At 42.3% G+C, this 13,680-nt stretch overlaps 1 protein-coding gene across 2 annotated transcripts; it reads right to left on the bottom strand.

The window, feature by feature from the left end:
* Window positions 1-392: 392 nt before the first annotated feature.
* On the bottom strand, window positions 393-10,419 carry ESD (esterase D). Of its 2 annotated transcripts, none has more exons than XM_003203334.5 (9): window positions 10,279-10,419; window positions 9,514-9,589; window positions 8,938-9,026; window positions 8,662-8,760; window positions 5,902-6,026; window positions 5,525-5,644; window positions 3,771-3,869; window positions 2,607-2,774; window positions 393-617 (listed from the first exon to the last, which is right to left on the bottom strand). In XM_003203334.5, the coding sequence occupies exons 2-9, from the start codon at window positions 9,579-9,581 to the stop codon at window positions 537-539; spliced, it is 849 nt and encodes a 282-aa protein (XP_003203382.1). In that variant the 5' UTR covers window positions 9,582-9,589; window positions 10,279-10,419; the 3' UTR covers window positions 393-536. The 2 variants fall into 2 exon arrangements, with proteins under 2 accessions (XP_003203382.1, XP_085071974.1); XM_085215848.1 differs by lacking the exon at window positions 10,279-10,419 and adding an exon at window positions 10,056-10,235.
* Window positions 10,420-13,680: the final 3,261 nt, after the last annotated feature.

Below are 13,680 nucleotides of genomic sequence, written 5' to 3' on the forward strand. Positions count from 1 at the left end.
AACTAGGAATAAGATCCTGTTCCAGAATAAGAATAGTCCTATTAAACCTAAGAAACCTATAAACACACTATAAGCCTTTTTCTTACCGAGCAAGAAAGGAGTGGAAAACAAACCACCTCTTTCAGCACAGACTGCTTCCTTTCTTAGAGCATCAGCCCTTGTGGTGTTTGTTAGTGTACAGAACAGGAAATCACTATGTGCAGCTTAATTAAGTACCTTGACTGGTTGTGGCACTAATTGATGAAACAGGCCTGAGTCCCAAATACTTACATTCGTATTAATAAGAGCTAATTAACTCACCTGCTAATTTTCTTCTTGACCAAGAATGCAGCATTCACCTACATGGTGTTAAACTTTTCAAGCATGCAAGAATATTCAAGATACTCTGAACATCAAATTAAGTGGGACTTTTATTTTATTTGCAGTGCAATCAGAAGAGCTGTATTCTACAGACGCTGCTTCAATGCATGATTTCTGTACTGTTCAGCTGTATCCTTTGCCTCCCGCTGGTCAGACAGCACTCCCATTTATGTAGTTCAAGCATTAAGGAACTTTGCATGGTGTTTGATGTGGTCATTGATAAATGTAGCAATGAAAAAATAGCTGTGATCATAGCCCTAGAAGAACAACAACGAAGAAATCAGCAAATTCGTATAGTTTACGATAAAGCAATCATGCTTTGTCTACACTCTTTTGTAGAGAAGTTAGTATCTCTTGTGTTTTCATCTGTTTTAAGAAATCAAAAGGACATAAATGTAAAATTGTCAGGGGGAAGTTCTTTACGGAGAGAGTGGTGAGGTGCTGGCACAGGCTGCCCAGAGAGGTTGCAGATGCCCCGTCCCTGGAGGTGTTCAAGGCCAGATTGGAGGGGCCCTGGGCAGCCTGGTCTAGTATTAAATGGGGAGGTTGGTGGCCCTGGATGTGGCAGGGGGGTTGGAGATTCATGATCCTTGAGGTCCTTTCCAACCTTGGCCATTTTCTGATTCTGTAAAGCACACCTAACAAGCCAATTATAGATGAGCTCTAGGAAGATGAACAAACAGCGTGCACCTTCACTTGCCCTAATCTGGGTATGCAAGTTAGAGGTGGGTTGGGTTTGTGATCTTAAGGAACGTGGGCCTGGCAAAAAGAAGAGCGAGGACCCTGAACTTCAGAAGAGTGCACTTCTGTTTGTTTAAGGGATTACTGGATGGAATTCCCTGGGAAACTGTCCTTAGGAATGGAGGAATGGAACAGAGCTGTCAGCTCCTTCGGGACACCTTTCTGAGAGTGCAGGAGCTTTCCATCCCTGAAAATCAAGCAGACAATGAAGGAAATGGTCATGGCTGAGGGAAAAGAAGGAAAAATACAGGCAATGAAAGCCAGGATGGATGGGCCTGGGAAAAATACAGGGATGCCATCTGGATACTTAAGGATAGGATCAGGAAAACCCACGCAAAGATGAAAGTGAATTCGGTGAGGGATGTGAAAAATAACAAGAAGGGATTCTACAAGTATAATGGCCAGCTGAGGAAGGCCCACGAGAGTCTACCTCCTCTGGTAAGTGAGAAGGGACAGCTGGCAACAACAAACAGGGAAACTGCTGAAGTATTCAATGCGTTCTTTGCCCCAGATATCACTGCCAGGCTTCCCACATCTCTTGCATCCCTGAACCTTTAGGCAGGGACAGGGGAACAAAACTGAGACTGCCTCATAAGGCTGAACATGCATGGTTGCCCAGAGAAGCTGTTGGTGCCCCATCCCTGGAGGCGCTCAAGGCCAGGTTGGATGGGGCCCTGGGCAGCCTGAGCTGCTGGGTGGCACTGCCCATGGCAGGGGGTTGGGACTAGGTGGGCTTTAAGGTCCCGTCCAACCTGAGCCATTCTGTGAACAGCAGCATCAGCTACAGAGCAGGATGCAATCTGAAAGAACAGTTCCCCTCACTAGCACTGTCCTACTGGTAAAATAAGGGCTGTGACCTCACATCTTAAGTCTGAAGGCTCTATTGCTATGTTAAAATAATAAAGAAACCTCTGAACTGTTCCTTTTCTGTCAGCACCAAATAGATCTTGTGGCACAGGGCTGTATAAAAGCCCTTGTGATAAACCAAAGAGGACAATCTTCAAGCTGTGGGGCCTGCTTACAACGACTCCATTGCTCTCAGTGCGCTGCTGTTTTGGGTCACTGCACTGTAGGTCTTCAACTGATATTTCAAGCAATTCCATACCTCTCCTGATGTACACTAACACTTGCATGCTAAATCACAAAGCTGAATGCAACACCCACAGCACAAATAAGGAATCCTGCAAAAACACAGCTGTTACATTGCTTTTACATTCACTGTGCTTAGTACAGTCATTAATGCTGCCTCTCCAGCTTATCACTGGCAGATTTAAGGGCAGCCAGAGATACCAGCGCCAGATCAGTTTGAGAAAAGTGCATTTACGACCCCACCTAGTGGTACAAGGCAGCAGAAACTGCAACGTCGTCTCCTCACTCAGCCAGGGGCAGACTGACAGGTGAACAAAAGCACGCCCAGTGACAAAACACCCACTCGACGACCTGCTGTGTACACACCAAACTCACACAACATCTACCCAAGAGCAGGGTCTGTGGAAGCAACTTGCCTGCTGCAGTCTGAAGACTACTGGGATTTTCCTCTCTGTGCAGGCAGCGATGAAATTATCTGGCAGTAGCTGGCCTGCTGATAGGAACTGATCTTCTTTGCCTTGATCAATCAGGATGTCTAGGTGAGAGTCTGGGTAGGACTTCACAAGCTGTGTAGCATCGTATGCCTGCAGAAGTAAAAGGGAGGCAACGCTCACGTAGGTGTGTTAGAATGGACTGAATTCAGTGACTGTGAGAAAACAATGGTAAGTACAGAGTGCTGCGTTATACTGATCAAGACATCAAATTACAACTTGGATTGTTGGTAGGCCCTTATGCACTACCCTGCAACTATACAGTGGTGGAACAAAAACAAAAAAGATGTGTTTAATGACAGAACAGTCATCAGGCTCATCTGTGGCAAGCTGGAGTGGTAGTATGGATCTATTCTACGGCTTATGCTAACCACAGAAGTGTTTTCAGCAGATCCTTCTGAACTAGGCACCTGATTTACAACATCTGGTCCTGCAGTAGGATAGCACAACAATGTATGCCCAAATAACACAGCAACAAATATATTTGTGCGCTTGTGTCTTAGCAATTCTTGTAAGACTCTTTTTATTTCTAATTTAGAGACCTAGAGCTAAAAACCTAACTTCTGGTTTAATCATGTTCTGTGGGATATCAGTTTCCAAGTACCAATGGGCTTCTCTGCAACTGCCTCTGCCAGGCTGCTCCTGCAGATACCACGAGGCTCATCAGACCCTGACCAGGTTGTAACACAGTCTCTCTTTTCAGGCTACCATAGAAGTTCTGAACACTGAAAACTGTGTTTTGGAGCAATAGGCCATTCATTTAAAATTCTTAAATTCTTTAAATATTCTCATTACTTCCATGCATTACAGAAAGTCTCAGACTGCCCATAATTCATCTTAGCCTGTATTCTAAGACCTTCGTAAAACAAAGAAGCATTTAGTCAGTTTGATGAGAGCTTTCTGTCTCGTTACGTTTGTCATAAGCACCACCAGGCAACAGCAAGACACACCCAGCAGAAGTAATACAGATATAAAACAACACCATCAGCTCATGGGCAACTCAAGAGTTTTGTTCCAGACATCTGCTGCAATGTAGCCACAGATCACTCATTCACGTATTACTAAAGGCCTGCAAGTTCCAGCACATACCTCCCATTTGCTTACATCTGATCCCAGATATCCACCAAGGGCTTTCTTGCCCCATTGGCACTGCATAGGGTTGCAGATAGGAGAAAAAGCCGATACAGACTGTTTGGAAAGAAAGCATGAAAAAACAAAACACGACAGGAATTACGAAAAGCAATTTCTGATAACAATCAAACTGACAGTGTTTCAAAACAGCTTTACAAAGTACTGCCAGAACTCTGAGTCTGCCACCAGCCCTTTGATCTAAGTGCCATAACTATTACCCTATTTCCCTATTCTGGGCAGCCTGGTCTGGTGGTTGGAGACCCTGCACATATCAGTGGGTTGAAACTAGATGATCACTGTGGTCCTTTTCAACCCAGGCCATTCTATGACTCTATTATTTGCCATCCCTAGAACCACAATGTTCACTTTCCTTTTTGCACGTGAACCAAGCTTCAAAATGAAGGGTTAGACACCCCATTCCATTGTATGCTGGATGTTGGATGTTGTCTTGAATTCCTTAAGCAGCGGATAAGCCTGTTGTGCATGGTAAGAGCATGGAAATATTTCACCTCCAACTCCATTCTGGAGCAACATAAGAAAGGCCTAAGGCATGGAGCTCAGCCTGTCTGAGCATGCAGCAGCAACTCCTGAGTTTAGCTAAGTTATAAGGATTAGGAGTCAGGAAACATGCATTTCAGACCACAGGTGCTGGGGAGAAAAGTCCAAGCTCTATTTTTTACATTCTTCTTTCAGATCTGTCCCTGGGCCCATCAATATTTCCACTCTTATGCCCTGCAAGAAATAGCAACCAACTATTTGAGCCATGGGCAGTTTCTTGAATTCTGGCATTTTCAGTACAGCGTTTATTTCTTTTCGACAATACAGTGAGCATTTGAGTGCCAACAGTGAAAACAAATTTCTGCACTACTGGCTCCACAGGATAAAGACAGAGCCAGTAAATTCCCAGCAAACAGCAATGCCTGATTCTCCTTCAGAAACACCTGACATAAGCATATCTCCAAAGAGAGCAATGAAGTTTCCCTTATGGGTATAAAAGGCAAATATGTTCCTGTCTATTTGATTTAACTTATAGTAGAAGAGGAATGCAACTTCAGATACCTTGTCCATTTGAAAATAAATAAATAAAATCAATCTTTAAGAAAGATGTTGCTCAGAGAGGTTGTGGATGCCCCATCCCTGGAGGCATTCAAGGCCAGGCTGGATGTGGCTCTGGGCAGCCTGGTCTGGTGGTTGGCGACCCTGCACATAGCAGAGAGATTGAAACTAAATGATCACTGTGGTCCTTTTCAACCCAGGCCATTCTATGAATATGAAATTATATCTTTGTAAATATATTTTTGTTAGTGACTCACTGATGATGTCTGTATATGCCCAAAGACAGGATTTGAAAAGATATGGCAAATTGCACATCACATTCCTAAACAACATTAGCAGCAGGAATTAACTGCAAACCTAAAAAGAACCTGTTTATATTTATTTATTGGAAAACCTGAGCATTTTCAAAAAGAAACCAAAACTTTTCCTACTTTTTAAAACATTCTTTTTTAATTTTGCTATCAAATATAAATTCCAGAGCGGTGTTTCTGGTAATCTTCTATATTCTCATAGTAGATATCAGTGAACTTCTACAGCTAAAGCAGTCTATATATTTAACACTGTTACAGAACTTGGTGTTATGTTCTATTTCTTTACTCCTGTAGAGAATCTGTATTAGCCTGAGCATTCCTTGTATAACACGTATGATATCTTACTTTGTACTTTCCGGGATTCTTCAGAGCAAGAATGAGAGCTCCATGACCTCCCATGGAATGCCCAAAAACAGACATCCGTTCAGGGTCGGTTGGAAAATTGGCATTGATCAGTTTAGGTAACTGTAAAGGAAGAGTGGAACAAAAACATTAAAGCAACTTTTGTATGTTTAGACAGAGAAACATCTGATGAATTGACACATTTTAATGCCAGGAAGATATTGAAACCAAAGACTCATCTTCGGTTCTAGTCTAACATTCATGATCATGGTCTGAAACCAATTCTGACAGAGTGTAAAACCAAAAGGAAACATTTCATCTACCAGCATTTTTTCTTCAGCTTCAGCAAGGATACCACTATAACCCAGCAACAAAGTTACCTCATCTCTCACGTAGGAGTACATCCTATAGTTTGTTTTCCAAGGTTCTTCAGTAGCATCCACATAGAAACCAGCACCGGTACCAAAATCCCAGCTTTCATCTTCTCCTTCAATATTGCAGCCACCTACCATGAAAATGGATTCTATCCTTACTATGGCACCATTATCAGATGTTCAGAATAAGAGAATCTGTCACTCAAGTCAGAGACCCTGGACATTAGTTTCTCGATCAATATATCTCTACCCCTCCAACCAGTAGGATAAATCAGATTTTCACTCATTAATACAGTATTTTGAAGCACACACACCTCCTCTTTTAAGGCTGCAGCATTACAACACTGGCCATTCCCCCCTTTCCCCCCCCTCTTTTTTTTCCCCCCAAATACACAACTCCCCTTTTTACAGTTCAGTGGCCTGCACACTGCAACTCCCCATCAAACTTCTGTCACTCCTCTGAATAACTGCAGGATCGTATTAGGGGAGTAAATTCTTTGAAAGGATAGATAACAGCAGGACAAGGGGAAATGATTTTAAGTTGAAGGAGGGAAGATTTAGGTTGGATGTCAGGGGAAGTTCTTTGCTACGAGAGTGGTGAGGTGCTGGCACAGGCTGCCCAGAGAGGTTGTGGATGCCCCGTCCCTGGAGGTGTTCAAGGCCAGGTTGGATGGGGCCCTGGGCAGCCTGGTCTAGTATTAAATGGGGAGGCTGGTGGCCCTGCAAGTGGTGGGGGGTTTGGAGCTTGATGATCCTTGAAGTCCCTTTCAATCCAAGCCATTCTGTGATCCTGTATCCTCTTTTCCAAAGTTAAACATTCAAACTGAATTTGCAGATGTCTCCTTGAAAGTCAGTACACCCCATCTCTAACTCTCCCTTTGATTAGCTGTGATTTTCTAGCCTAGTTTTCAGAACAGAATGTAATATTTCAAGCTATATGTGACAGGAAATAATGACCTCCCTTTCTCAAAGATGTTCCCAGTTTTTGCAATTCAACATTATGTGGGCTTTTACCACTGTCAGATCACACTACAAGCCCACGTGTAATCCCTGTGACAATCCCTGTCAATTTGTGCAGATACCTGCCACCTCATCACAGCATGCACATTTTTGCAAGGATCAAAGCTGAGTTTGCTCCAGAGAAATGCCCTTGAACATTGAGTGATTTTCTAAATTATGAGTCCAGCAGTGGCAGGGACTGTGGGTGCTCATGCAACTTGCTGGGTATGAAGTCTTTTATCTTCAGTCCCTATGGGATGGTCAGAAATTCCAAGTCCTGCCACTCAATGAAGGCAACAGTGATTCTGCTAAAAGAAACTTACTGGAAACCCTGGAAAAATAAATTAGAAAAGGAACCAAAGCCCATTTGGTTCAGCAAATCTGTCCAGAAAAACAAATTGCTACAAAGAAAGGAAGGTAAATTCTAACAGAGTAGGGCTGAGGGGCTGTAACTACAGGTAGCTCAGGTTTTTGTATTGGAAAGCTTTCTCTGATCTGACACAGCTTCAAAACTAAGGTACAAAATGTCTTCTGGAAAGCACATCACTTCCTTCTCCGAACACCTGTGTTGAGATCTGACATGCTAACTGTGGGGAGACAACAAAGGTGGCACTCTTCTGATACAGCACTCCTGAGACTTGAGCAGAACCTGATAAACACTAAACATTGCAGACTGTGTCCCCACAAGACTGTATTTCAAATAACTACAGATCCACCAAGTAAGTTTCCCATATTACACACAAGCTCAACCTTACACAGATAACAGCACATCGTTTCAAAAAGCCATTTCAGTCTATTGCAGGTGCACAGAAGAAAGCTCTGGTTTGCTTTAAGTTTTTCTAGACACCAAAACCCTCAGGAGACACGTACTTAACAGCCCACTGAAGACAGTATACAATAATAAGTAAAAATGATAGCTTTGTGTGACAGTACAGGTAGGTTTTTTCATTTGTTTGGTTCTTTAAGCCTCAGCAAGCCACAAAGTACAAGCACTTCTGGTAACACATGACTCTTGCTTTCCATCGTTTCCCTCTCTTCATTTTTGCTCAGTTCAATGGCCCCTTTGTTCTCGTTTTAGTGCCAACAATTAAAAGAGTTTCAAATATAAAGCTTTTAGCAGCATGCTATTAAGCAGGCATGTATTAATCCCATCTAGGCTGGAACTAGGGCTTAGGGTGAAGCATGGTGCTAGCTCAAGGCATGTCAGATAAGCTTAAGGGTTCTGAGACATTGGCTGAACACAGTTCTGTGAACAGAGAAAACTATGCAGCCATGCTTTCCACAGTGATAAAGGAATTTGAGAACGGGTTTCAAGATAGCCAAAAAAAATCACCAATTTTCTGGTTTATTTGTGGTCCCATCTGCAGTCAACATAAATACGTTGCTTGTGAGTTTTCAAATGGAATATAATGACTTGCAATCAAAAATCTGATCACATCTCTTTACCAGACTTTCATAAGCCCTACCTTAGCAGAGAGAAACACCCCTCACTTCACAGTCACACCTCATTCATGTCGAGCAACCTTCACAGATGCAGTCCTGAACAATTCCTCTTCACTCAGTGCAGCACAAGCAAACCAAACAGCTGGATACCCATGCTATTAAAAACACCGATGACTTAATTCAGCTAGTGGAAGTCAAACCACCATTCAGGTGGCCAACGTACTTTGTAGCAAACAGCAGTACTCCATTCTTTTGACAATAAGGACAGCAGACTTCATTCTAAGGGCTGAATTATTTTCTGTCCTATCATTTGTGAAAACTTACGTGGGCTTGTGTCTGGTGCAACTACAATAAGGCCATGCTCAGCTGCAGCTTGCTGAAAACCTGCTTTTGTTATAAAATTCTGCTCTGTGCAAGTTAACCCTAGAAGAAAGAAAAAATACGTTTTGTTACATATTGCCCACAGCATTTCAGTTTCCAAAATCCTTCTGACAGAAAAGTTTCTGAAAAATAGAAGGGATTCCTATTGCCCTAAACACGCAGGCCACAGTAGCTTAAATGTGTTGAAGGTTATCTTTCTAAAATCTTAAGGTTACTCACCTGAGAGCCAATACAGCACAGGACACTTTCCAGTTTCTGCTTTTGGAGGCAAGTAGATTCCAAATTTCATTTTGCATTTTAGCTCTGTGCTGTAGCAATAAAACAGCCCTTATTATCAGCAGTATGCCATTAGCAAGATTGATAACAGTCAAGAAAGCAGAATCAGTGCATTTCATTCAAAGACAGAAATGAAAAAATGAGTGCCTCTCTGCTCACCTTCATCAAACAGTAAGAATGCATCCCTTTTGTCTCTGCTCACAGCATTCTATAAGAGTGCATGGAAGCAAAACATCCAGTAGAGGGAAGTGAACTTTGTACAGACAGTGACAACTCAAGTAATGGCGCTCAAACTTAAAAGGGAAAAATACTGATTTCCCTTCTCAGGTCTGCAGCATTTCAGTATAGTAAACACATTAAATATTAACAGTGGAATACAGGAAGGCAGACAAAACTATAGGCAACATCCCCTGCCGAAATACAGCTGTTAATGAGAACACACAGCTTGCCTGCAGAGCAAGGAACATGGGCAGCAATGAGATCCATTCGCTGCCCTGATAAAGCACCTGTGACGTTTACCTGTCATGTTCAAACACCTTCTGGAAACCCTCAAAGCATTTGTTGCTAGAAACCTGTTTCAGTGCCATGGTCTTAACTGTTAAAGGAAAAAGGAGCAAGTTAAATCTGAAAATAAAGCATTCCAGGACTTGGCTCATACTAAAGTTACAGGAGCTGAGTAAACGAATATAACCCCCATCCCTGAAGGCATTCAAGGCCAGGCTGGATGTGGCTCTGGGCAGCCTGGTCTGGTGGTTGGTGACCCTGCACATAGCAGGGGGTTGAAACTAAATAATCATTGTGATCCTTTTCAACCCAGGCCATTCTGTGATCCTTCCATGAACTTAAAGCATCTTTAGTACCACGGTCTCTTCAGAAGATTCTTTCACAAACCTTTCCTGACCTCTCATAACTTCCTATTTCCAGCTTTATTTACATCTTTTTTCGTATTATTTATTTATACGGAGGGTTATTCCCACCGCCACAAAAAAGCAACCACAAACTGAGCAACGCTTGAGCGCGTCCTCAGCGTCCAAAGTACAGCGTTCAGCCCCAGAACGCACCAGGACAGGAAAAACGTTCCCCCAGGCCTGTCTGTTTTCCTTTACGAGCCCCGAGGGGCTGGACTTCCTGAAGGAAGCCGCAAGGCCAGCTGCCGAGCACACCCGCAAGCAGCAGTCGCTCCTTTCGGTCCCTCCGTAGCCGAGCCTGAAAGCCCGCACGGCCCCGCCGCGGCCTCCTCCAACCCCTTGCCCGCCCCAGGGGCCCCGCGCCCCGCTCCCTTACCTCAGAGGAGCGGTGGGGCCGAGCGGCGGAGCGAGAGAAGGAAGGGGCGGCTCTTGGGCGGGCGCGACCTCCGGTTGCCCCGCCTGCACGCCCTGTTCACGCCCCTCGTGTGGCTCGCGTTCCACTGCCTCGCCGCCCTCACTGTAAATTATTCCTTATGTCCAACCTAAATCTACCCTTTTTGAGGTTAAAGCCATTCCCCCTTGTTCTGTCACAACAGGCCCTGCTAAAGTGTCTGTCCCCTTTTTCCTGTAGCTCCCCTGTAGATTCTGAAAAGCTGCTCTCAGGTTATCTCAGAGCCTTCTCCAGGCTTAACGGCCCCAGCTCTCTCAGCCTGTTCTCACAGGAGAGGTGTTCGATCTCTCAGATCACTTCATTAAGTTTGAAATATTTTACCTCTAACTAATTTGTCATTCTTCTTAGCAGCTGCCATCTGAAAGACTCCAGATTTTATAATAAAGCCTAGTTTAGGTAGTTTTTGTCATGCTTTCTGTCAGCTTGGAGATACACACACACACACACACAAACACAGAGGGTATTTGACATTACTTTTATCCTGTTCATATTTCAAAGTATTCTAAATTATTCCCACCCCTTACTGTTAATGGGTCATGATTTTTTTTTTTTTAATTTGCAATTAAACATGCACATCAGATAATGAAAAACAAGGTCCTCAGTAAAACCTTCTTCCTCTTCTTAGTCTTCTAGCACAGACTTTATTAGCAGTGATTATTTTTGCCCATGGCACTTTGAAGTCTGATCATCTGTTACTTTGTCGATGTGACAGTTCTTCTCTATTTATAATCCCCCATTCTAACCACACACAGTACTGCCAACTTCGTCCTCCCATTACTTTTTGCTCTTCTCAGCAGAGCTGATAGATCCATCTGTAATGCAGCTGCTGGACCTTGGACCTTGGCTACTCATTCCGCATTCACAATTGCTTTTCCAGTCCTGTCTTTGTACATTGACAGATCTCATACAAATAGTCTGTATCTGAACTGTCTGAATTTTCTCCTCAGTTTTTCTTTTGCGAGCTGGATTTAACTTGCCTTTAAAGAAATTAACAGTTCTTCATCAGCATTTCTACAACACTCTCCACTTTTCTTCTTCCTTCTCTATCTATGCATGTTTTGTTAGTTTTTTAATGTCCTCGTCTTGTTACCAAGGTATTGCCCAGTTAGTTTGTTTCTTGATCCAAACTTCAGCCGAGCTATTTTCTTTCCCATATATAGTCAGCTGTCATTACATCTCGTTTTGGATGGTATCTGCAGTTGTTTTTAGCTTTTTCTTTCTTGGCAATATAAAACCTGCCTATTTCAGCACTGATGCTGATAAGATTTTGATTTCCTATCCAAGTCTCTTAGATAACCTCCATTCAATTTGTTCCCATTTCAGAGTGACATATTCAGAAGGATCCAACTGGCAGCCCACTGATGAGCTTACCTGATCTTTCCCATCCCCCTGACATCAGGACTTTATTATTTTGTACGTCTTTTCAGACAGAAATAACCCCTTAGGCCAATAATATGTTGCAGCCCTCCAGAGGGCTGTTTTCATGACATGCAGCTGAGTGTGTGCTGTGTCTAAGAACTTGTAAAGTGGAAAACATACCAAGATAGTTTCGTGAACAGAGCAGCCAAGCTGGTGCAGTCTGTTCTGTGCTCTTTGTATAGATCTTTTTAGTATCCTACATTATGCACATTTGTTCAACCCCAATGCAGTTTCTGTATCTTTAGAGACTGTGCCTGACAGTGCCTGCAGCTGTCACTAGTGAACTGATTTTGGTATCGTTCTATGTTTCATTTCATACTATCTATAAAAGAGGTGAAATGGGCATCCTGTCCATCATCAAATGGTGAAACCACATAAATCATTTCCTCATATGGTGTAGCATGGCAAATAGTAGAAGGAAAAATATTAAAAAGATTGACAAAAATTTGCTTTTGATATTCTCATGGATCATGTACTCTTGCCTTATGTATTATCTTATAACTGTATTCCAAGCATAAGACATCAACATATTTGCTGTATGTTCCCTCTTACAGCACTTTCAACCATTTAATCACTGATCTCCCGCAGTAGTGTGTAAGATTTCATGTAGTCTACCCAGCATTTTTTCTGGCATCTGTAAGATTGGCTTTATACTCTGTCAAAAGGCATTTTGATTTTTCACTACATTTTAAACATACTTTTGGTACCTGGGGAAATCTACCACCAGCTTCATCCCAATCAAACAAATTTGCAATAAAGATTCCAGCAAGAAACTTACACATTGTAGGCAAGCAACTCGTATGCCATAAGTGTGTAATACCAAATTCAATTCTTCCATCTTCATTTCAGTTCACATGGCCATTCCCCCTGCCATGTACCTGGGTACATACTTTTCCGAGGCTTTTGTAGTGGTAGTTTGGATTAAGGATGTTAGTTGCTAATCTCTTTTACCTAATAGCTGTCAATTCCATCTCCTGCTAGGTCTTCTCATATTTTTTTTTTCTTAGCTTTTTTGCATGTGATCTCATTATCTCTTTGGTTATTCAGACCACTGTATTCACATTTGGTTGTCTGCTTTGCCAGGAGATTTGACCAAAATAAATGCATAGGAGAATAACGTGAGGGCTCTGTTACAGCCCTCCAAAGAGCTGTTTTTGTGGCATACAGCTGGCATGAAAACAAGTAACAAGACAGATATAACAATCTCATATAGCAGTTGTTCATAATTTGGTAATTTATGATAGTAGTGCCATACTTTCTAAATTGTCTTAAATTAATATCATACTATCGGTCATTTTAAAGCAGCATATATGGCTGTTAACATTATTATTCTAAGTGTATTTCAAGCTGATTGTACTGACGTATTCTGCTTCAAGTATTCAGTTTTTCAAGTCAGAAGCTTTACAAAGGGAGAATTTATCTGCCACTTCATTATTATTGATTTATTTTCCAATTTCTCCCTCTTGATCACATCCATCTATCTTACTTTTTGCCTTAAATAGAAGTGAGATCTCCTAAAGTTTATTTCCTTCTCTTTCCTTCCTGACTGTGAAGATTTCACCTTGGTGCAACTTGTGATGTTATTTAACTGCTCTCCCTTCAAGGTGGTTCTTTACCCGTGATTTGCCCAAACTGTTTCTTCTCCACCAAAGCCCATTGCAGAGGCTGGAGACTCTACACCCTCAGTTATTTTATCTACTTCTATTACAGTTTTTTCTTCTTTTCTCCATTTCTTGCTTGTATCGCTTCTTTTATGTTCATTACAGACTTAGTAAGGCAGTTGAGTCCTTAGGTCTTTTGGTCTTGCTTGCAATGTAATGCAAGTTACAGAGTTGTCAGTGCTAACTGTCTCCTCTTTTTGTGTTCTTTATAAGTTTCCTCATTCTATAAGAAAAAAAAACAAAACAG

This window comes from Meleagris gallopavo, chromosome 1, assembly GCF_905368555.1.
Source record: "Meleagris gallopavo chromosome 1, MGAL_WU_HG_1.1, whole genome shotgun sequence".
Classification (NCBI taxonomy): Eukaryota; Metazoa; Chordata; class Aves; order Galliformes; family Phasianidae; genus Meleagris; species Meleagris gallopavo.

Excerpts from the sequence above, each read along its gene's own strand:
- ESD (XM_003203334.5), bottom strand. The coding sequence starts at position 9,581 with ATGGCACTGAAACAGGTTTCTAGCAACAAATGCTTTGAGGGTTTCCAG. Across the intron at positions 9,027-9,513 it reads AAGGTGTTTGAACATGACAG|CACAGAGCTAAAATGCAAAA; the intron begins GTAAACGTCACA and ends TTATTGCTACAG. Across the intron at positions 618-2,606 it reads TAGTCTTCAGACTGCAGCAG|GGCTATGATCACAGCTATTT; the intron begins GCAAGTTGCTTC and ends TTGTTCTTCTAG.